We start from the raw sequence: 24242 nt of genomic DNA, 5'->3' as shown, positions 1-24242 counted from the left end.
TTTTTCTTTGTTCTGTTGGAGGGATTTACTTTAGGAATGTTCGCATCGACGCATTCATTTAATACAGATGTGAAACTATCCCAGAAAGTGTTTATATCGTCTGACTCAATACTGTCCCAATTAAAATTTGAGAGTTCCTGCCTCGCAGAGGCGTAATTTCCCTTATAGAAGTTAAATCTTGGTTCACTTTGGACCCTTCTTGAAATATAGCATGTGAAGTTAAAACAGAGACACGCGTGGTCACTATATAGCACCTATCGGTGGAAGATACTCTAGATCGTTAATCATATCACATTCATTAGTAAAAATCAAATCTAACCTCGACGGTGATTGGCCCTGCCTATGCCTAGTTTTCCCCATCACACGCTGATATAAAAAGTTATCCTTGATGCACTCTATAAAGTGTAAAGTGATGTGGTCAACAGAGTCATTAGACTGCAAAGCCTCCCAATCAATACTTTTATAACTGAAGTCACCAACTAACACAAAATGGGTGTCTTTACACTGAATTGCTTTACTAATAAGCTCGTGTAATAGTTTACTGTTTTCCTTAGTAGAAGACGGACTACGATAAATATTCCCCAACAGTAGAGTGTCACTACCTTTCAGATTAATGCGGATCCAAATTGCTTCATCAAAATGAAAATCATTGAGAACTTCTACCGATTGGGCATATAAACATGTTTGAAAATATATAATTACACCACGCCCTGTTGTCAGGGATTTAAGTACAAAGTCATATCCCTCAATAACAAAGTCTAAGAGAGTAAGTCTTTTTCTCTTACGTCTCTTTTTAGGCAATATTTCATTGAAAATCACTATATCAGGGTCTTTTTCATTTAAAAGAGTTAAAATTTCCTCTTTCTTATTACAAATCCCACTGTCAAGATAGCATATACAATTTTTAAAAAAGATAAATCATCTTCCTTATTTACATTATTAAAAACTGCAGATTGTCTTTTATTTTTACGCCTGAAATGAGTGGTCTGGCGAGGGATCAGAAATTTCCACTACCTCCCCATGCCGGAGTACAACATTTTTACCTTCCGACTGTTTTCTTAGTTTTTCCTCATATAAGCTTTTGCTTACTTTCCTCTGTTCTTCAGTGAGGTCCCTAGACACTATAATGTCTTTTAACATGGGGCCCGTCAACTTAGAAATATTCTTGGAATTTACCAAAAACTTACGGCGCTGCTCCTTGACGGGAAGTACTACTTTCAAGGGTTTGTCAGAGCTTATCCCAACAGGATTTTTCTTGCTTGTCAACCTAAAACAAGTTTTAATTGAGATATCCTCACTGTCTGTGCAGATTTGGTGATACAATTTTTGGACAAGGTCTATATCATGTTGTTTCTTTATTGACGCATCGGGCGAGTCTGAAGTTTTCACTTTGAACAAAACTAAATTGGAAGCCCTGTTCTTCCTGTCTTCTACTTCTTTCAGTCTTTGCTCAACAATTTTTTCAACAGTCTCTGTTTTTCTGTATTTCAGATTTTAATACTGACAGTTTGTTTTTCAGTGTTGTATAATTTAAATTTCCTTTTTCTTGTTTGACTTGACAATATAATTTATCTCTTTTATGAATTTTTCTAATTATTTGTTTTGTTAGCCAGGGAAGATCACTTTTTGGCTTAGTTTCTTTTGTAGGAATGTATTTGTCTGATAATTCTGTATCCTTATAATATTTATTTTTCTTTTAGGCTGTAAGGGTCTTCCAATTTGCATTTTTATTTCATGAAAGCCCAGGGAAGGGCCAGCCCGCTAATGTTGTTTAAACTTGTGGCCCAACCCTTTTGCTTTTATATGTAATCTGTATATCCATGCATTTATGATATTCTTAAATTTAGTTCGTAATATAAAATATTAATATATGATTAAATAATAATTTATGCAATCTGCAGACTGCAGAGAATGTCTGCAAAATAGGGAGACCCTGATTATCAGTTAGTAGAAATTCTGTTGCATCGATGATGGTGACAATATTTTGCTGATGCGTTAGCCTATTAATTTCAAAATGGAGGACATCGACTAATTTACTAATTAGTTTGGAATTTCCTATTTCTTGTAGTCAAAAATGAATACCGATACAAGAGACTTTGCTCCTCCATATCTGCCTCCATACGAGCACCCGCCGGCATGGATTCCGCCTCATGAGGTACTGATGCTAGCTAACGTTTCTCTAGCAAGCTTAATGTATTTAGTTCGGACAACTCCACTTTCGGATAATAAATACAGCCAGTGTTTTGATTTATTTTTAACTTGAAAAAGTTAATGATATTTGAAGTTGATAGTAGGAGTTTGGTAATGGGACACCTAGCCAGAGTTCTAGCATGTAAGGCCTTCCATAAAGTTCAAACATGCATATGATATAAGGCAGTGGCTACGATGAATGTGGGACTTTATGTACCAGTCCACTTATGTACCAGCCCTTTATGTACCACTTTATGAGACTTTATGTACCACATATAAAATAAAATAAAATTAAAAAAAAATCCAGCATTAATTGACTCTATGAATTGTTCCCAGGGGTCCTGAAATAAGCTGTCCGAGTTGTCCGATTCGTGGATTCCTCGGTCCGGACAAGCAGTTTTTAGAAGCTGGCTTGTCCGGGGACAAGTAAAATTTCCGTGGTAAATATTTTATGAAAATGAAACTAATCGGCGACATCTGTTATTTCCGCATGCCTAAAGGCAATATCTAATCTATTTGTGATCATTTATGACCCTTAAATTTATCAAAACAAAAATGTATGCAGCCATTTATAGACACGTGGACTGGTTTACTACATTTAATGATCATTATTGGAAAATTAAACCGTGAAGTTGAAAATGAGTGCCAGTCTGGGGATTCCCGTTATCTACTTTCATTTTTGATTTTCAGAAAAACGATTAGCTAGGTTGACGCTATGTAGGCATACAGACACTAAATAGAAAAATGGCGCGAAAAAAAATTGTAGTCGCATAATGGCGGATACAAATAGTCCTCAGTTTTTTCGCTGTGTAGAGCTATTTTCCTTATTTTCTTTGCATTTTTTTTGGTAAAATCACATGACAGATCTATGCTTGACATGAAGATAGCATTTTGATCATGAAATAACACCATGACAAAATTTTTCATGGAAACTTAGATCATACACCACCAGTATAATTTGGGGTCTCATTTTTTAGCTGATTTTGCAGTTTGTGTGTTTGACTGAAATTTTTTTTCTTGCATCAAACATGACCCCCACTTTTCTTTTGATTTTTAGTTAGCACTGACAATATTCTTCAAGAAAATGTAAGTTACAGAAATTTAAAATGGGTCCTGATGTGTGATGCGGTCATTGGAAATAGGTCAATTTTATATAGAATAAAGAACAACAACTATTTAGTGTGTTATAACCTATGTAAAAAAGTTTAGTAGCCAAAATTTGTGGCTTAATTTTTCGAGTCGATTGTTTTGACATTTAACAACTCGGACAGCTTATTTCAGGACCCCTGAAAGACCAGTGCAGTATTCATTGAATGTAATGGGACCAGGGTAGAAATTCTAGGCATACATACATGTACTGAGATTATTTTTGTCAATGGCATGTGTTCAAGTGTTCTTAATTATTCTCTACTCACTAAACTTGCTAGTCATAACATATTTTCAAGTGGATGTTGTAGTCACTTAGCTTGCTAGTTATAACATATTTTCAAAAGGATGGTTCTAGTCATAACATAAAAACTTTATATAAGTTAAAATAGAAGTCAACAGAAGTGTTTGTTTGTATTATTTGTTTAGTAATGATAATGCTGATCCTTTCCTTTTTAAACTAAAAAGTACGGACAAGTTCTTCTTTGGTACGGACAAGTGGATTTGTGGGCCCAACTTGTCCGTGGACAAGTAGACTCTGAAAATATTTCAGGACCCCTGGTTCCTTATTCCAATTTTGTGAAATGCATTGTTAAACTGTTTAATCACTTTAAATATTTAATTTAAGTCAATTTAAAATGTTGGCCCATATTGTTGATTTAATCAATTTCACAGTAAATTACAACCAAATTATCACCTATTATCACCTATGCACAGTAGGTATATAGGTAGAAAGTATAGCTACTATATAATATATGTGGTACATTAAGTCTCAAAGTGGTACATAAAGTACCTGGTACATAAATGAACTGGTACATAAAGGGTCGCACCCGGCTACGATTACGGTACTGTAATCGTAGCCTCTGATGCTAGGATTACGGAAGTTCCGTATTCCTAGACACACCTATGAGGATAGGCTAGGATTAAGCAGAGCAACAGATAAGCTGCGTATTTCCTACGGTACCGTAATCCTATTCCTAGCCTCCGATTCTAGGATTACGGATGTTCCGTGTTCTTAGACAATCCTTTTCATGGAAAACTCGAGTGACAAACTAATCTCAGAAAATTTTAAGTATAGAATTTTCAATTTTTTTTAATTTAACATTAACCCTCATATTTCTATAATATTGCCGCGCCGCCATTAATATATCGTTTAAGTTTATACTAACCCAAAATGGCGGATCGATAACACGAAATACACGTAACATGGTAGGCATGAAATACCCAATTCTCATCCTAATGCGTGTGTATCTTTGAAATACTAAATATTTTGTCAGCGTATGTCTACTGTTTGAATAATGTTACATTTGTCAGTTCTATCAGTCTCGGGCACTCGATAACAGCGATACAGTCCGAACCAATCCTTAGATCCTACTTTTCATCTGTATGATCAATAATGCGCGAACAATAAGCGTCTGTTGGCAAAATGGCATAATCGGGGTAGAAAAAAAATCCAGATGAATTAAAGCAGTCTAAGTGTAATATAACCAATTTTTTCCTGTTGGTCTCAGATGGGCAGAAGGTTGTTTTACATATATTAAATGATACTATTTCTAGTTGCATAAGTTATTCACCTGTAAACGAAGTAGTGAGTGATCTACTGGACCAACTACTGGACAGTTTGATATGCGCAGTAAACAAAAAATCTTATATAAAATCTACACATTCCAGCGTACATGTCAATAAAAAAAAGTGTGTGAATGAAAAATCAATTGTCCATGGCTGCTGATTAAAGACGAGTCAGATGGAATGAGAATGCATGGAAACCCAGTAAAAGTAAACATCTCGGGGTAATATGTGTTAGAATACCCTATTGATTTTAGGCAATACCCAATTAAAACCAAAATGATGGGGTAATACCCAATTCATTCTGAAAGCTTATCTATTGCTCTGGATTAAGGAAGTATTTAAGAGGCATCAGATATATTTTTATATGTTAAAACATGCATAAATGATGTTGTGAACTTACTTATTTTCACTTACAATAGCGAAAACGGAATACAAAAATGTATATGGGTGTTGATTTCGCCCGATTCTGTATGCTTGGAAATCTAATGTGACAGGCAAAATCAAATGTAGTTTTTAAGCTGTTTGTCATCTGTCACACTTCTGTATAATGTATGAAATCAATATCTACTTTCTAAGCACTGGAACTTTTGTCACATGGAGTGTGTTTTTGTTTTCTTCCATGTTTGCACACTTTGTAGCCTGTTTAAGTTCTGAAACTCAGGTGAGTGATCTAAGGCCACCATGGCCCTCTTGTATAATATTGATGAAATTTCAATTTGTATTTTTTACCATCCTGAATTTCCTTAAGAAATTTGTTTGAAATTAATGAAGTCAAGTTCCACAAAATTTTATTGACTTTTTAAGTCTGATATATCAGCATCTGTAAATACTACAAAAAAAACAACAATAAAAAGTTGAGATTAAAATCACCAGTTTGTTGAACATGACAGTTTAAGTATATCATCAATAATTATAACTATATTATAAAACACAGGTATATGAATTACATTGCCTCTGTGACAAATGGGCCCGCCCGCTTAGCTCAGTAGGTAAGAGCGTTGGTCTATGGATCGCTGGGTCGTGAGTTCGATCCTCGGGCGGGGCGTGTGTTCTCCATGACTATTTAATAAATGACATTGTGTCTGAAATCATTAGTCCTCCACCTCTGATTCATGTGGGGAAGTTGGCAGTTACTTGAGAACAGGTTTGTACTGGTACAGAATCCAGGAACACTGGTTAGCTTAACTGCCCGCCGTTACATGACTGAAATACTGTTAAAGAAAGGCGTTAAACCCAAAACAAACAAACGAATAAACTGTGACAAATGTAAGGTATCATCAATGTTTATCAATGTATAGACATGTATTGAATTGATTGAATACTTTCATTCAGCTTTAATTGTATATAACCATGATGTCTCTCACATGAAGTAGGGAGGACATATTTATCATGTGCAATCTGTCTGTTCGCTGGTCACAAAGTTTGTCCAGGCAACTCCTCAGATACCTGCAGGTGGATTTACTGAAAACTTCGCAGTAGTGATCATTGCCAAGCCAAGCCTAGTTGTGCATATTGTCTGCAGTAGTTTTCCGGTTCACTGACTACGTGAGCTTTTGTTATCATCAGTCGTCTGTACACAATTTCTTGTTAATACGATATAGACCACATTTTGCAACCAATTTTTAAATTAATTAAACTTGCAAACAACTTGTATTTGCATAATATCTCTGATCCTGTTGAAAACTGGCCAGATCTCATCATGGGTTCCAGAGTTATGGCCCCTTAAATAGCCAAAATTTGCTATTTTGGCTTGTGCACAAGATAGAGACTACATTTTGCAATTGATTTTTTATCAAATCTGCACACAACTTTTATTAGCATGATATCTCAATTCCTTTCAATAACTGGCCAGTTCCCTTCATGGATTCCAGAGTTATAGCCCATTAAAAAGCAAAAACTAAATATTTTGGCTTTTGCAGCCATATAGAGAGTTCATTTATAGTTTGATTTGATACAGACTTGTGAAATATCTTTAAAACAATAGATCTTGGATTCCATGATGAATTCTTCAGATCCAACTATAGGTTCCAGAGTTATGGCCCCTGATTGACCTCTGAAAGAGCCAAACTTTGTTAATTTCTACCTTGTGAACATGATAGGAGTGACATTTTACATTCAATCTTAACCACACTCACACACAACTTAGGTTACAATAAGATCTTGGTTGCTTTTGAAAACCAGCTAGATTCCGTCATGGGTTCTAGAGTTATTGCCCCTGAAATTAGCAAACTTCTCCATTTAGGCCCTTTCAGCCATATAGAGGTTTCATTTATGCTCTGATTTGATACAAACTTGCACAGAATGTTTATCTTGATAATTTCTAGGCCAAGATAGAAACTGGGTCATGTAGGCTTAAAAACTAGGTCACCAGATCAAATTCAAGCAAAAGCTTGAGGCCACATTTATGACCCTGTCTTCATCAAACTTTGTCAGAATGTTTTTGATGATTCCTAGGCCAAGTTCCAAACTTGGTCATATGGGATGAAAAACTAGGTCACCCCATCAAATCAAAGGAAAAGCTTGATAAAACACATGTATGACCCTCCCTATATTCATGAAACTTGGTGAGAATGTTTATCTCGATGATTCCTAGGCTTAAAAAATGGCTCATTTGGGATCAAAAACTAGGTTACCTGCTGAAATCAAAGGAAAAGCTTGTTAACACCCTAGAGGCCATATTTATGATCTAGTCTTCATGAAACTTGGTAAGAATGTTTATGCTGATGAATTCTAGGCCATGTTCGAAACTGGGTCATGTGGGGTCAAAAACTATTATGTCTCCACCCAAATTAAAGGAAAAGCTTGTTAACACTGTAGAGGCCACATTTATGACCCTATCTTCATGAAACTTGGTCAGAATGTTTATCTTGATGATTCCAAGGCAAAAAAATTAACTGCTGTGCAAAAATTAACTGGTGAACTATGTAGGGTCATCATGACCCTCTTATTTATATTTTACAGTATTTACACTATTATACTTTTATTATTTGGCTAAAGTTCACCAATTGAATGTGTGATCAGTGTGAAGAATAGTTAAGTGCATATCATTGGCATATTCTAGGTTTAAGTTTTTCAGTGGAGTTACGGCCTTTGATTTGTTACATTTTACATTGTCAACGCAACTGTTGATATACTATCAACTGGTATTACACCAAAGTTCACAAAAGTGATCATTGCAAAGTCAAGTTGTGCATGTCATTGGACTGTTACACTGTTCAGTGATATTCACCGAGGGAGTTATGTCCCTAGATTTGTGGCATTTTACATTGTCTGCCTAGTGAGTGGTAGCAGACGTACGTTGTTTTTTTTTTTCTAAAAAAAAAAACTAAACGATGTCAGTGCATTGATTAGTTCATACAACCAACACAAAACACAATTAATTATTTTTTTTATCAAATTTAAGTAAATAGACATTGATTACAATGTATATTTACAATAGTATCATAATGTCATTTTTATTACAGAGAGACCATCACCCAGATTATTGTTCGGATATTGAAAGATTCTTACCACGTAACATCAGTTTACAAAGAAGCAAAACTTCAGAACAGGTTAGTATACCGGTATTATCATATGTAAGTATCCACTGGAAAGAAAATTACAGCAAGACAGCATGTGTGTTTTATACATGTCATGCTCATAGTATACAATAGGGTCCGGCTGTAATAAATGGAATGCTGGCCAAAACTTGCATAAGTATAACAGTGTCACATATTTTGGTAAGCTTATTTGTTCTGTTGTAGACCTGTATTTAAGCTGTCTTGATTTCAGCCGACACCATCTTGTTTGTGTTTTGTATGATTGATACCGAATCACTCATTAAGTTTATGTAGATGGTCATTTTTGGTATTATTGCACCAGTGTCTCTAAGGAATAGTCAAAACAACGTACCAGTAGTCATTTTTGTCAATATTTTCTCACTTGTTTGTCACTCATTCAGATTATTTTGTTTGTTTAAATGAGGAATTCCTTTTAACCATATTCTATATAATACACAGACAGGGTATGACATGTACAAATCATGATTGTTTTGTTGTTTGTTTCCTCTTGGTCTGGCACCATTGGTCAAAATACCAGTGGTCAAACACCAGTGGTCAAGTTATCAGTTATGATCATGGCACCAAGAATCTAAAAAGTACAACAGTTTTTATGTTGTAAAGGCATGCCTTCTCATCATTATATTACAGATTTTGCTGAAAAAAGGGCACAACAATAGTTATGGTGTAATTTTACTGTTTTTAAGATGTACAATGTATATTGTGTTTAATTTGACAGGGTCAGTGTAAGTGTCTGTTAAAGTTATAAATGAATTGCATGATCTATACATACAAGTACAATTTAGCATTTTGTTTAACTTACTGAAGTATAATATTGTGCATTTATTGTTTATTACATTGCCTTAAGTACATCTGAGCCATGCCATGGGAAAACCAACATAGTGGCGGCTTTGCGACCAGCATGGAACCAGACCAGCCTGCACATCCACGCAGTCTGGTCAGGATCCATGCTGTTCGCTAACAGTTTCTCCAGTTGCAATAGGCTTTGAAAGGGAACAGCATTGATCCTGACCAGACTGGGCAGGCTGGTCTGGATCCATGCTGGTCGCAAAGCCACTATGTTGGTTTTCCCATGGCGCGGCTCATTTTCTAATCATGAAATATCATACCTTACAGCTTGGTTTCAACATCAGAGGTGGAAGGGAACACAACTGTGGTATTTACATATCCAAGGTAATAACATATATTTTCAGTTGCAGTGTTAGACTGAATTTTTCTCTGAATATAAGAGTTCTACATCTACGTCTGTATGTGATGCTGTCAAACTTGACCATTATATCATGGAGTTATCTGCTTATCAGGTGGCTGTAATAAATATGACATTTCAGATGTGTCCTACTCTATATCAGGTCATACAGACTGTTTCTCTTGTATGTTGGCTAATGTGCAATCATTACATGGGCATCCAATTTTGTGTTTTTTTACCAGAACTTCTGTTTCATCAGAATATCAATTCATGGATTTCAACTACCAAAGGTTAATTGAAAGAGGATTTTTATGTTCCCCAAAGGGTGAGCATATAGTTGTCACTTTGTCCGTCCTTCCTTCCGTCCGTCACACTTTTGTCCAGAGTATAACTTAAAACGTATTAATGGCATTTGATTGAAACTTCACAAAATCATAGAGGCCATTAAGACAAAGTGCATTGTCAAAGAATCATAACGTTACCTTATCTAGTTTTTGAATTATCTCACTTTATCATACAAAATAAGACATGTTCGGAGCATTACCTGCAAAGTATTAGTGGCATTTTATTGAAACTTCACAAAATGATAGAGGATGTTAATGGGAAGTGCAGTGTCAAAGAACCGTAACTCAATCTAGTTTTTTGATTATCTCCCTTTATTATACAAAATAAGGCTTGTCCGGAGCATTACTTGAGAAGTATTAATGGCATTTCATTGAAACATCACAAAATGATAGAGGCCATTGAAAGGAAGTGCAGTGTCAAAGAACCATAACTACTTTACCTTGTTTTTGAATTATCTCCCTTTATTCAATTTTCTTCTTTTTTTTATCTTCATTTCTTCATTTTTAGCTCATCTGATTTTTTGAAAAAAAAAGATGAGTTATTGTCATCACTTGAGCGGTTGTCTGCGTCTGCGTTGCCTGGTTAAGTTTTATGTTTAGGTCAGCTTTTCTCCTAAACTAGCAAAGCTATTGCTTTGAAACTTGGAATACTTGTTCACCATCATAAGCTGACCCTGTATAGCAAAAAACATAACTCCATCTTGCTTTTTGCAAGATTTATTGCCTCTTTTGTACTTAGAAAATATCAGATTTCTTGGTTCAGTTTTATGTTTAGGTCAACTTTTCTCCTAAACTATCAAAGCTATTGCTTTGAAACTTGGAATACTTGTTCACCATCATAAGCAGACATTGTACATCAAGAAACATAACTCCATCTTGCTTTTTGCAAGAATTATTGCCCCTTTTGGACTTAGAAAATGAGTTTTCTTGGTTAAGTTTTATGTTTAGGTCAGCTTTACTCCTAAACTAGCAAAGCTATTGCTTTGAAACTTTGAACACTTGTTCACCATCATAAGCTGACCCTGTACAGCAAGAAACATAACTCCATCCTGCTTTTTGCATTATTTATGGCCCCTTTTGGACTTAAAAAATATCAGATTTCTTGGTTAGGTTTTATGTTTAGGTCAACTTTTCTCCTAAACTATCAAAGCTATTGCTTTGAAACTTGGCATACTTGTTCACCATCATAAGCAGACATTGTACATCAAGAAACATAACTCCATCTTGCTTTTGGCAAGAATAATTGCCCCTTTTGGACTTAGAAAATCAGTTTTCTTGGTTAAGTTTTATGTTTAGGTCAGCTTTTATCCTAAACTATCAAAGCTATTGCTTTAAAATTTGCAACACTTGTTCACCATCATAAGCTGACCCTGTACAGCAAGAAACATAACTCCATCCTGCTTTTTGCATTATTTATGGCCCCTTTTGGACTTAAAAAATATCAGATTTCTTGGTTAAGTTTTATGTTTAGGTCAACTTTTCTCCTAAACTATCAAAGCTATTGCTTTGAAACTTGGAATACTTGTTCACCATTATAAGCAGACCCTGCACATCAAGAAACATAACTCCATCTTGCTTTTTGCAAGAATTATTGCCCCTTTTGCACTTAGAAAATCAGTTTTCTTGGTTAAGTTTTATGTTTAGGTGAGCTTTTATCCTAAACTATCAAAGCTATTGCTTAAAACTTGCAACAGTTTTTCACCATCATAAGTGGACACTGTACATCAAGAAACATAACTCTATCCTGCTTTTTGCAAGAATGATGGCCCTTTTTAGACTTAGTAAATCATGGGTAGGGCAATATTTCTATTATACAAAAAAAATCAGATGACATTAGCACCTGCAAGGTGGTGCTCTTGTTAGCTTATCTGATTTTTTGAAAAAAAATGATGAGTTATTGTCATCACTTGATCAGTGTCGGCGTCTGCGTCGGCTTTGCCTGGTTAATTTTTATGTTTAGGTCAGCTTTTCTCCTAAACTATCAAAGCTATTGCTTTGAAACTTGGAACACTTGTTCACCATCATAAGCTGACCCTGTACAGCAAGAAACTTAACTCCATCCTGCTTTTTGCAAGATTTATGGCCCCTTTTGTATTTAGAAAATATCAGATTTCTTGGTTAAGTTTTATGTTTAGGTCAACTTTTCTCCTAAACTATCAAAGCTATTGCTTTGAAACTTGCAACACTTGTTCACCATCATAAGCTGACCCTGTACATCAAGAAGTATAACTCCATCTTGCTTTTTGCAAGAATTATTGCCCCATTTGGACTTAGAAAATCAGTTTTCTTGGTTAAGTTTTATGTTTAGGTCAGCATTTCTCCTAAACTATCAAAGCTATTGCTTTGAAACTTGAACACTTGTTCACCATCATAAGCTGACCCTGTACATCAAGAAACATAACTCCATCCTGCATTTTGCAAGATTTATGGCCCCTTTTGGACTTAGCAATATCAGATTTTTTGGTTAAGTCTTATGTTTAGGTCAACTTTTTCTCTTAAACTATCAAAGCTATTGCTTTGAATCTTGCAACACTTGTTCACCATCATAAGCTGACCCTGTACAGCAAGAAACATAACTCCATCCTGCTTTTTGCAATAATTATTGCCCCATTGTGACTTAGAAAATCAGTTTTCTTGGTTGAGTATTATGTTTAAGTCAGCTTTTCTCATAAACTATCAAAGCTATTGCTTTAAAACTTGCAACAGTTTTTCACCATCATAAGCGGACGCTGTACATCAAGAAACATAACCCTGTCCTGCTTTTTAGCTCACCTGGGTGAGCTTTTGTGATCGCCCTGTGTCCGTCGTCCGTCGTGGTCAACAATTTGACTGTTAACACTCTAGAGGTCACAATTTTGGCCCAATCTTAATGAAACTTGGTCAAATTGTTGCCCTTAATAAAATCTTGGACGAGTTCGATATTGGGTCATCTGGGTCAAAAACTAGGTCACCAGGTCAAATCAAAGGAAAAGCTTGTTAACACTCTAGAGGTCACAATTTTGGCCCAATCTTAATGAAACTTGGTCAGAATGTTACCCTCAATAAAATCTTGGACGAGTTCGATATTGGGTCATCTGGGGTCAAAAACTAGGTCACCAGGTCAAATCAAAGGAAAAGCTTGTTAACATGTAGAGGCCACATTTATGACTGTATCTTCGTGAAACTTGGTCAGTATGTTAATCTTGATGAGCTCAGGGTTTAATTTAAATCTGGGTAATGTAGGATCAAAATCTAGGTCACCAGGTCAAATCAAAGGAATAGCTAGTTAACACTGTAGAGGCGACATTTATGACCATATCTTAATGAAACTTGGTCAGAATGTTAATCTTGATGATCTATAGGTCATGTTCAAATCTGGGTCATCTGGGGTCAAAACTAGGTCACTAGGTCAAATCAAAGGAAGAGCTTGTGAACAGTCTTGAGGCCACATTTATGACTGTATCTTCATGAAACTTAGTCAGAATGTTAATCTTGATGATCTTTAAGTCAAGTTCGTATCTGGGTCATGTGGGGTCAAAAACTAGGTCACAGGGTCAAATCAAAGGAAAAGCTAGTTAACACTTCAGAGGCCACATTTATGACCATATCTTAATGAAACTTGGTCAGAATATTAATCTTGATGGTCTTTAGGTAAGGTGAGCGATACAGGGCCTTCATGGCCCTCTTGTTGCAAGAATGATGGCCCTTTTTAGACTTAGAAAATCATGGGTAGGACAATATTTCTATTATACAAAAAAATCAGATGAGCGTCAGCACCCGCAAGGCGGTGCTCTTGTTAGCTCATCTGATTTTTTGAAAAAAAAAATATGATGAGTTATTGTCATCACTTGATCGGTGTCAGCGTCTGCGTCGGCTTTGCCTGGTTAAGTTTTATGTTTAGGTCAGCTTTTCTCCTAAACTATCAAAGCTATTGCTTTGAAACTTGGAACACTTGTTCACCATCATAAGCTGACCCTGTACAGCAAGAAACGTAACTCCATCCAGGTGTATTGAAGTGGTTTCCTGTTGTAAAACGTTTAACATTAGTTGTGTTTAATAATTATTAAGAATTCCTTTAATGCTACAAGTGCTGATATTAAATAGGACTTACATTAAATTTGAACATTTCCTGCAGAAATGTAGTTGTCGTGGTTTAATTTTCTAAATTGAACATTATAATCGAAACAAGAGTTAGAGAAACTGGTTTTACATCTATAGATCGTTATTGCTCATATTCACTTTTCCTAATTAGACCGTCTGTTTATTACAGGTGATGGCGAACAGTGAAGCTGACAGATTAGGACTACAGGAAGGAGATCAGGTAACTAGAGTAACTTTACTCTCACAAAATTAGCAGGCAAATATGCAGTTAAACACCCAGTCATTTGAGGTTGCAATGAGATGAGGGAATTCCTTGAGTTATCAACAATTACCTTACACAATTTCTTTAAAAAAACTTCTGCTCCTAAACCACTATGCCAATTTCAACAAACTTCACACAAATGTTCCTTTGGGGGTTCCCTTTCAGATTCCTTCTAGGTCATCCTTGTTGAATTCTGGTTGCCATACCAACTAAAAGGCTAAGATTAAAAATTCTCCTGTACCGCTAGCACAGTTTTGAAATAATTTCACAGAAATGTTTCTTTGGTGACTTTGTACTAGATTCCTTCAAATTTGAAAAAAAACTCCTTCAAATCAGTCTGTTATGTTTAGAAACATGGCTGCCAGGGATGAAAGTGTGGGGATCAGTTTCCAAAATGGCTATATGGAAAACTTTGAAAATCCTTCTCGGAAACTGCTCTCCAAATTTCAAAATAATTTCAGAGCATTGTACCTTATGTGAACCTTTACTTACTTCCTTCAGATAATTCTTTTTCGCCAAAAGACATTGCCCATAGCGGGTGGTTTTCTGTATGTGGCTTCTTCTCTAACCTGCTGGTTTGATTTGAAAATAATTCATAGAAATGATCCTCAAATCTTTCGTTGAAAAAACATGGCCCCAGGGGGAAGGCTAGTTTTCCCTATATATCTATATGGAAAACTGAAAATCTTCACTTGTCAAACAGTGGTTGGATTTCAAAATGATTTGACAGATTGGTGACCCTGCACAAAATTCCTTCAAGCCATATTGATTTGTTAAGATACATGGCTAACTGTAGGCAAGGTTACTTTTCTCTATATGGCTGTCTGGAACTTATTGTCAGATTGACACTTCTGTAACACATCCCTGTCTCCAAGCACTCTTACATAACCAAGTTGATAAAAGTTTTGCAAGCTGTTTCTCAGTGACAGTAACAGTTACATAATATATGGATTGAAACTTCTGCATGGCATTCTTCACATCAAATGTACTGACATAACCAGGTAAGAGAACACTTGGTTAAAATGATCTCAAATTATGGCCTTCTTTGACTAAGAAACTTTGTTTGGATTTTTGTATGCAAGGTATTATCATTGCCATAATAAAATCTCAAATTGTAATAAAAATAACTTGGTAACATAAGTGCAGTTATGTCCCTTGTTCTCCTTTATAAAAATGTTGAATTGTCAAGCATGCCATTATATGAGTAGCTCCTGTTTAGTAAGCAAATATGTATTATTTTATTGTATAATCCATGTAATATCTGTTTTAGATTCTGTCGGTAAATGATCAGAACTTTGAGGCCATAGACCATAGTGAGGTAAGTGCTTTACATCATCCTTTTTCCTTGCTTAATTTACAGATTGAAAAAAACTCTTATATTGTTGAGAAATGAATTGTGGCGGTTTTGATATGAGTATAAATTGAGCCGCGCCATGAGAAAACCAACATAGTGGCTTTGCGACCAGCATGGATCCAGACCAGCTTGTGCATCCGCCCAGTCTGGTCAGGAGCCATGCTGTTCGCTAACAGTTTCTCTAATTCCAGTAGGCTTTGAAAGCGAACAGCATGGATCCTGACCAGTCTGCACGGATGCAAAGCCACTATGTTGGTTTTCTCATGGCATGGCTCAATTACATTGTGTCGGGTAGAAGAGACCTCCAACATACTTCATGCATACACAGCAATCAGTCAATATGACCTACATGTTTACAGTTCTAACGAGTTCATGTGTCTGTGATGCCACATAAAAGCTAAGCATTCCAGATGTCACTTAATGGACACTAAATGAACTGAAATACAGTTGTTGTTAGTGGTCCTAGATGCAAGTGCACTTTTGAACCCCCAAAATTAGGGGAGAGGTTTTGTGCCCTTGTCAGGATGTCGGTATGCCAGAGTTTATGACATGCATATCTCTTATTTGATATAATTATAGAGTTATGAAACAGGATTGTTTTTCAGCATGTGAAGATTTGCATCTCGGATTTTGTTAGATATTCCAGTGGGCCAAACCAGAGTTATGGCCCTTGATTTAGTAGAAAAAAGTATGAATAAAAGGCCTGAAAGTTTGTAACATATGTATCTAAAAAGTATAATTTAAAAGTTCCACAAGGCTCTTGCTTTTATGTTAAAAACAGATTAATATGTTGCTGTCCAAATAGAGACTACACATAAGTAAATAGTTAGAAAAGTGCTACTTTTAATATTACACATGAAATTATGAGATGAAGGTCACAAAGGGAGATAATCAAAACAGTGCATTTTGTAGAACTTTCTATTATGTTAGCAAACCTACAACAAATACATGAGAAAATAATTATCAAACATCTGATTTAACAGGAAAATAATATATTTGAGCTGCACCATGAGAAAACCAACATAGTGGCTTTGCAACAAGCATGGATCCAGACCAGCCTGCACATCCGCGCAGTCTGGTCAGGATCCATGCTGTTCGCTAATGGTTTCTTTAATTGCAATAGGCTTTGAAAGCGAACAGCATGGATCCTGACCAGACTGCATGGATGTGCAGGCTGGTCTGAATCCATGCGGGTCGCAAACCCACTATGTTGGTTTTCTCATGATGCGGCTCATATTATATTTTATGTTCATTACAAAAAATGTGGCAGCCAAATTTTAATCAAAGGCATTATGACCCTTTAACATAAGGTCATTAATTCTTGTTGGAAAGTTGTTCAGCATGTGATGTTGTGAACCTAGGGTGTTGTTTGGGATTCCATTCAGCCAAACCAGAGTTATGACTCTTGACTTTAGTAAAAATCTGCATAAAGTTCCTGAAAATTTATGTCATGTTATCTGAAAAATTAATGTATTTGACTTAGAGCCATGAAACCATGAAGTAATATTGATAAGCATGAGAAGTTGTACACCTGGGGTTTTGTTTGTTATTTCAATCAATCCATAAGACCAGCATTATTACCTTTTCAGCATATTCAAAGGTATGCATTATGGGCCTAAAAGTTTGTGCTGTACAGCCATGCAGTCTGAACAAGATCTGCACTGTTCGCCATTCAGTCATTTTGGTAATCACCCCTTTTGACAGTTAATATTACTGCCCAGATTGAAATGCAGATAAGTTTATTATAGAAATTTAGCAGGGTAAGGGTTAAGGACATAATGCAGATTAATATTATCCAGTCTACAATTATTTTCTGGAACCAAGATCTAGACCAATCAGATGTCTGAAAACTATGTCTATAACTAGTTAACTTGGAGTCATGAAACTATAGGAATGTTGTTTAGCGTATGACGTTGTTCACCTAGGTTTTCATTTTGGATTTACCTGCTCCCGTCAAAAAGAAAGTAAATTTTTTTACTAATTCAGTTTCTTTTGTCTTGCGTTTCTTGATGATGTTTTGTATTATACTCCCAAAACCCCCACCCCCACAGCCCATGACTCACACCTCCAGCCTCAGGTCATATGAAAGTTTTATCTTTCATTGTCAAACATCAACATAAGACCATACAGTGATGGGATGCACCAATGTCCTATGGCACATCTCTTGTTGCTGGAAATATTAAAGCTGCTGGAATTATGAACTGCAGTCTTTTAGCAACAGTTATGTCAATAAATAAGTCTTTTGATTTAAACTGAAGAGACAGATAAAGTCATGTCAAATACATTGTATATGAATATTCGGTACATTCCTAAATAATGTTTCATGACTGCATTAAATTATTGAATGAATATTAGCACATTTTGTTATGTGGTTTTTGCTTGTACTTATTTGAGTGTGAGGCTGTAATTGTATTTAACATACATTCTAATGTATTTTACAGGCTGTGAAAATATTGAAGATGAACACGTCCATATGGATGGTTGTTAGATATTTCCCATACGGTAAGGTTGTTCTTTATATATCAAGGCACACTATCCAATGTTAATCTTTCTTTCCTATTACATAAACCTTTAATAGCTCAGTAGGGATACTAGATGTAATATTTAGATAACTGGCTTTGCATTTCAGCCATGTAAAGTTTAAAAGACTTCTTGGCTTCCTTACCTGTGAACCATTTTCAAAGTTCTAAACAGTTGTATCCAATGAAAGTTGCTGCCTTTTGAATTAACTTTACATGTATGTTATGCTTATTCATTCCTATGTGTTTTGGTCAAGGAGTATGAATATCTTTTTAGCTGAAGTGCTTGGTTATTTCTGAAAATGAATAGAAACAGAACAATATATGAAATAAATACATAATGAGCCATGTCATGAGAAAACCAACATAGTGGCTTTGCAACCAGCATAGATCCAGCCCAGCCTGCACATCCGTGCAGTCTTGTTAGGATCCATGCTGTTTGCTAACAGTTTCTCTAATTTAGATAGGCTTTGAAAGCGAACAGCATGGATCCTGACCAGTCTGCATGGATGCGCAGGCTGGTCTGGATCCATGCTGGTCTCAAAGCCACTAATAGTATGTTGGTTTTCTGATTGTGCCGCTCATAAAGACACCATGTTTTGATCAGACCTGAAAAATTCATGCATTTAGGAAACTTATCCTGTAAAAATCATTGAACTTAAGAACTCGTGATTTTCATATGGAGTAAGGAAGGAAAGTCCTCAAAAATTATTATAATAGCTTTAAATTTTAAAATACGTACTGGAAATTACATATCTTTTTTCATCAAAGAAACAAAGATCATAAACATGGCCTGAAATTGGCTGTATACACATTTTTATCATAGACAATTTTCAGGGTTGATAATTTGAATGACACTTGATTTCACAATGTTTTAGGTAACCAAAAGCATTTCTTGTTTTTCCATTTTTTGTTAGCACGTAAAATGCCATGGAAAACTGAAACATACCCACTATTCATTGAACCTTTTTGTCAATTAAAGTCTGTGTGAACCTTGACTCTTTTTATCAAATTTATAAATATCATGTAACTGTGATATACAAATGTTAAATTCCAGATGGTGACAGGGTTTACATAGATCATGAAAAGTCCTTGAATTTTATTTTTAGTCCTTGAAAGATCTTTGAAAATGATGAATACCCCTTAGGCTAGATATCTGAAAAGGTTTTGAATAAAAAAAAAACTGCTTTAATTTCACCCAAAACTCCAATTTATTGTTTTGGGAAAACATAAAAATTTTGAAAAGAAACAATAAAAGAAAATATGGTATTTCATCTCTGATAGATTTTAGTATGCACAAATAGCATTTTATAGCAGTTTACACAAGTGTGCAATTTCCCCAGTAACACAATTGATAGGTAGTTGATTTCAGTTGTTCTGACCAAGATTTCAGGAAACTGTTTCTAGAAAAAGAGTCCTTGAAAAAGTAAAGCTTGTACTTGATCAGTTCTTGAAAAATACTTGAATTTTGTCTCAAATGTCCTGTATGAACCATTGGGGATAATGTATGTTTCAAATTAAGTTCAATTTTCCAGGTTATAACCAGACATATTACAAAGGTCGAAGTCCATCGGGAGCACCAGACAGTCCACAGGCTTACAGATAGCACTTCATCTGAAAATGGACATATCCATTCTGTCAGAGAGATCATGCAATTTTTCAGCATTCCAAGTAGTTTTGACATTCCGTTTACTCCATGAAACTTTGGAACACTTGCCAGGAATATTTTGTGAAACATTCATATCTTTTATTCATTTGTCAAGACTAAGGAATTAACATTGCATTCATAATAAACATTTGAACATTCCATCTGAAATTTTCAGAGGATTTTTTAAATATATCAATTGTTATATTTTTAACTCTTCAAACATTCTTTTTCAAGATATGATGCATTTTGTAAATAGTTTTCTGGCTGGTATCAGGGCTTTATGAGTTAGGTTGATGCAGTTAATGGACCAGTGCTCAGCAGTTGTTGAGATATCTGTCTTACCAATTTGAAAAATTCCCAGTTCAGATGTGAAAATGTTACACAGAAGTTTAGATTGCATTATGAGACTGCCTTGATGTATCAGTTTCCTTTATTTTGTACTTGTTAGCACCATCACAGTAAAATAAAGCCATTTAATATTAAATTTTTTGTTACTATTTCCAGTGTAATACTATTTTCACTTTGACATTGTTTTTTAAAAGTAAAGAAGAATTGGTCAAATTGACCTTTTTATTCGTAAAGACAGAAGAAATTTTGATTTTTCAGCAAACTTCTGGAAAAAAGAGCATTTCATTTGTGTGTTTCTCTATTTTATCATTTGTTCTACTCGATATATAAATTCAGTATATGAAATGAAACTTTTTATTGAAGAGTATAAAGACTGTTTACATTTTTACATAGAATACACTAAATATTTAACTTTTTACATAAATTGTTCCAGACATTATTGTGCAGACATATTTTTCAAGTTTTCATGTGGGTCGATTTATAATACAGTGAATAGAGGCACCATTGTACAAATGTATGTGCAAAGTTTAAATAAATAAAATAAATTGTATAATATACAATGATATACATAACAAGTTCTCAAAGTCCACTCCTGATTCTTCTTTCAAATATTGACATGTCTTAACGGAAATGGGATAAACTGTCTAGTAGTCATTTTATTAGCTCATCTGATTTTTTGGAAAAAAAGATGAGTTATTGTCATCACTTGATCGGCGTCGGTGTCGGCGTCGGCGTTGCCTGGTTAAGTTTTATGTTTAGGTCAGCTTTTCTCCTGAACTATCAAATATTGCTTTGAAATTTGGAACACTTGTTCACCATCATAAGCTGACCCTGTACAGTAAGAAACATAACTCCATCCTGCTTTTTGCAAGATTTATGGCCCCTTTTGTACTTAGAAAATATCAGATTTCTTGGTTAAGTTTTATGTTTAGGTCAACTTTTTCTCTTAGGCTATCAAAGCTATTGCTTTGAAACTTGCAACACTTGTCCACCATCATAAGCTGACCCAGTACAGCAAGAAACATAACTCCATCCTGCTTTTTGCATTAATTATTGCCCCTTTTGTACTTAGAAAATGAGTTTTCTTGGTTAAGTTTTATGTTTAGGTCAGCTTTTCTCCTAAACTATCAAAGCTATTGCTTTAAAACTTGCAACACTTGTTCACCATCATAAGCTGAACCTGTACAGCAAGAAATATAACTCTATCCTGCTTTTTGCAAGATTTATGGCCACTTTTGGACTTAGCAATATCAGATTTCTTGGTTAAGTTTTATTTTTAGGTCAACGTTTTCTCTTAGACTATCAAAGCTATTGCTTTGAAACTTGCAACACTTGTTCACCATCATAAGCTGACCCAGTACAGCAAGGAACATAACTCCATCCTGCTTTTTGCATTAATCATTGCCCCTTTTGGACTTAGAAAATCAGTTTTCTTGGTTAAGTTTTATGTTTAGGTCAGCCTTTCTTTTAAACTTTCAAAGCTATTGCTTTAAAACTTGCAACACTTGTTCACCATCATAAGCTGAACCTGTACAGCAAGAAATATAACTCTATCCTGCTTTTTGCAAGATTTATGGCCCCTTTTAGACTTAGAAAATATCAGATTTCTTGGTTAAGTTTTATTTTTAGGTCAACATTTTCTCTTAGACTATCAAAGCTATTGCTTTGAAACTTGCAACACTTGTTCACCATCATAAGCTGACCCAGTACAGCAAGAAACATAACTCCATCCTTTTTGCATTAATCATTGCCCCTTTGAACATAGAAAATCAGTTTTCTTGGTTGGGTATTATGTTTAAGTCAGCTTTTCTCATAAACTATCAAAGCCATTGCTTTAAAACTTGGAACAGTTTTTCACCATCATAAGCGGACACTTTTCATCAACAAACATAACTCTTTCCTGATTTTTGCAAGAATGATGGCCCTTTTTAGACTTAAAAAATCATAGGTTGGACAATATTTCTATTATACAAAAAAATCAGATGAGCGTCAGCACCCGCAAGGCGGTGCTGTTGTATAAATATAAACATAACAGCAATAACTGTTGGACATAAATTCATTTACCCTCAATAGTTGCAAAACAAAAAGAACTGTGATCTGCCGGATTAGATAATTTTTTTGGCCAACCTTACACTTGTCAAGGGATTATTGGAACATGGGATATTATGCTGCTAGTTTACATTTATGTTATCAGATCTATATCGAGATATATGCACAAGTTCTGAGTTGACAGGTGGAAGACGGAGTTCACTGTATCCAAAGATTTTTATATGGAATAAAGCAGACAAAAAATCAGGAAATAAGAAAACTGTTGTATTATACAAGAGTTTGCTTTGTCAGAGTTTTATAGTTCTATGCCTTTATCACAGTATGTTTTTATAACCAAATAATATATTGTTTACATATGTGTCTTTATCTTTACTTGCAAGTGAAACTAATTTTGTTACTCGAGTTTGTAAAAATCAGTATCCATTGTATGTATTAAATATATATTTTTTGATGCTTTACTTACATTTTATCCCCCGCCGATGAAATCGGGAGGTGGGTATTGAAATGGCGTTGTCCGTCCGTCATGTCCGTGCATGCGTCCGTCCACAGCCATTTCTCAGTAACTGTCAGGTAGAATTTCATGAAACTTGAAATAAACATGCCCTAGCATTCTGCGATGATGCCCGTCAAGTTTTATTTTGATTGGTCAATTTTCCTTAGAGTTATTGCCCTTGATTTAATGAAATGTCCGTCCACAGCCATTTCTCAGTAACAATTAGGTAGAATTTCATAAAACTTGAAATAAACATGCACCAACATACTGTGATGATGCCCGTCAAGTTTTTTTTTTATTAGTCAATTTCCCTTAGAGTTATTGCCCTTGATTTAATGAAAAATCCACGTCTGCAGCCATTTCTCAGTAACAAGCTGGTAGAATTTCATTAAACTTGAAATAAATATGAACCAACATTCTTTGATGATGCCTTTCATTTTTAGCTCACCTGTCACAAAGTGACAAGGTGAGCTTTTGTGATCGCGCGGTGTCCGTCGTCCGTGCGTGCGTCCGTCCGTGCGTGCGTCCGTCCGTAAACTTTTGCTTGTGACCACTCTAGAGGTCACATTTTTCATGGGATCTTTATGAAAGTTGGTCAGAATGTTCATCTTGATGATATCTAGGTCAAGTTCAAAACTGGGTCACGTGCCTTCAAAAACTAGGTCAGTAGGTCTAAAAATAGAAAAACCTTGTGACCTCTCTAGAGGCCATATATTTCACAAGATCTTCATGAAAATTGGTCAGAATGTTCACCTTGATGATATCTAGGTCAAGTTCGAAACTGGGTCACGTGCCATCAAAAACTAGGTCAGTAGGTCTAAAAATAGAAAAACATTGTGACCTCTCTAGAGGCCATATATTTCACAAGATCTTCATGAAAATTGGTCAGAACGTTCATCTTGATGATATCTAGGTCAAGTTCGAAACTGGGTCACGTGCCTTCAAAAACTAGGTCAGTAGGTCTAAAAATAGAAAAACCTTGTGACCTCTCTAGAGGCCATATATTTCACAAGATCTTCATGAAAATTGGTCAGAACGTTCATCTTGCTGATATCTAGGTCAGGTTCGAAACTGGGTCACGTGCGGTCAAAAACTAGGTCAGTAGGTCAAATAATAAAAGAACCTTGTGACCTCTCTAGAGGCCATATTTTTCATGGGATCTGTATGAAAGTTGGTCTGAATGTTCATCTTGATGATATCTAGGTCAAGTTTGAAACTGGGTCACGTGCGGTCAAAAACTAGGTCAGTAGGTCAAAAAATAGAAAAACCTTGTGACCTCTCTAGAGGCCATATATTACATGAGATCTTCATGAAAATTGGTCAGAATGTTCACCTTGATGATATCTAGGTCAAGTTCGAAAGTGGGTCACGTGCCGTCAAAAACTAGGTCAGTAGGTCAAATAATAGAAAAACCTTGTGGCCTCGCTAGAGGCCATATTTTTCATGGGATCTGTATGAAAGTTGGTCTGAATGTTCATCTTGATGATATCTAGGTCA

General features: G+C 35.4%; 1 protein-coding gene across 1 annotated transcript; it reads left to right on the top strand.

Moving 5' to 3' along the window:
* Positions 1-1992: 1992 nt before the first annotated feature.
* LOC123556434 (PDZ domain-containing protein 11-like) lies at positions 1993-22700 on the top strand. Its single transcript, XM_045347107.2, has 7 exons — positions 1993-2155; positions 8370-8456; positions 9579-9635; positions 14242-14292; positions 15605-15652; positions 18130-18190; positions 19743-22700. The coding sequence occupies exons 1-7, from the start codon at positions 2075-2077 to the stop codon at positions 19811-19813; spliced, it is 456 nt and encodes a 151-aa protein (XP_045203042.2). The 5' UTR covers positions 1993-2074; the 3' UTR covers positions 19814-22700.
* The last annotated feature ends 1542 nt before the right edge of the window (positions 22701-24242 follow it).

The sequence above is a fragment of the Mercenaria mercenaria genome, chromosome 5, assembly GCF_021730395.1.
Source record: "Mercenaria mercenaria strain notata chromosome 5, MADL_Memer_1, whole genome shotgun sequence".
Taxonomy (NCBI): domain Eukaryota; kingdom Metazoa; phylum Mollusca; class Bivalvia; order Venerida; family Veneridae; genus Mercenaria; species Mercenaria mercenaria.
Note: the sequence above shows the minus strand (reverse complement) of the source record. Positions and strands in the feature narration are given on the sequence as shown.

Coding starts and splice junctions, on each gene's coding strand:
- LOC123556434 (XM_045347107.2), top strand. CDS start 2,075: ATGAATACCGATACAAGAGACTTTGCTCCTCCATATCTGCCTCCATAC. Junction 2,156..8,369: donor CATGGATTCCGCCTCATGAG/GTACTGATGCTA, acceptor TTTTTATTACAG/AGAGACCATCACCCAGATTA. Junction 14,293..15,604: donor GACTACAGGAAGGAGATCAG/GTAACTAGAGTA, acceptor TATCTGTTTTAG/ATTCTGTCGGTAAATGATCA.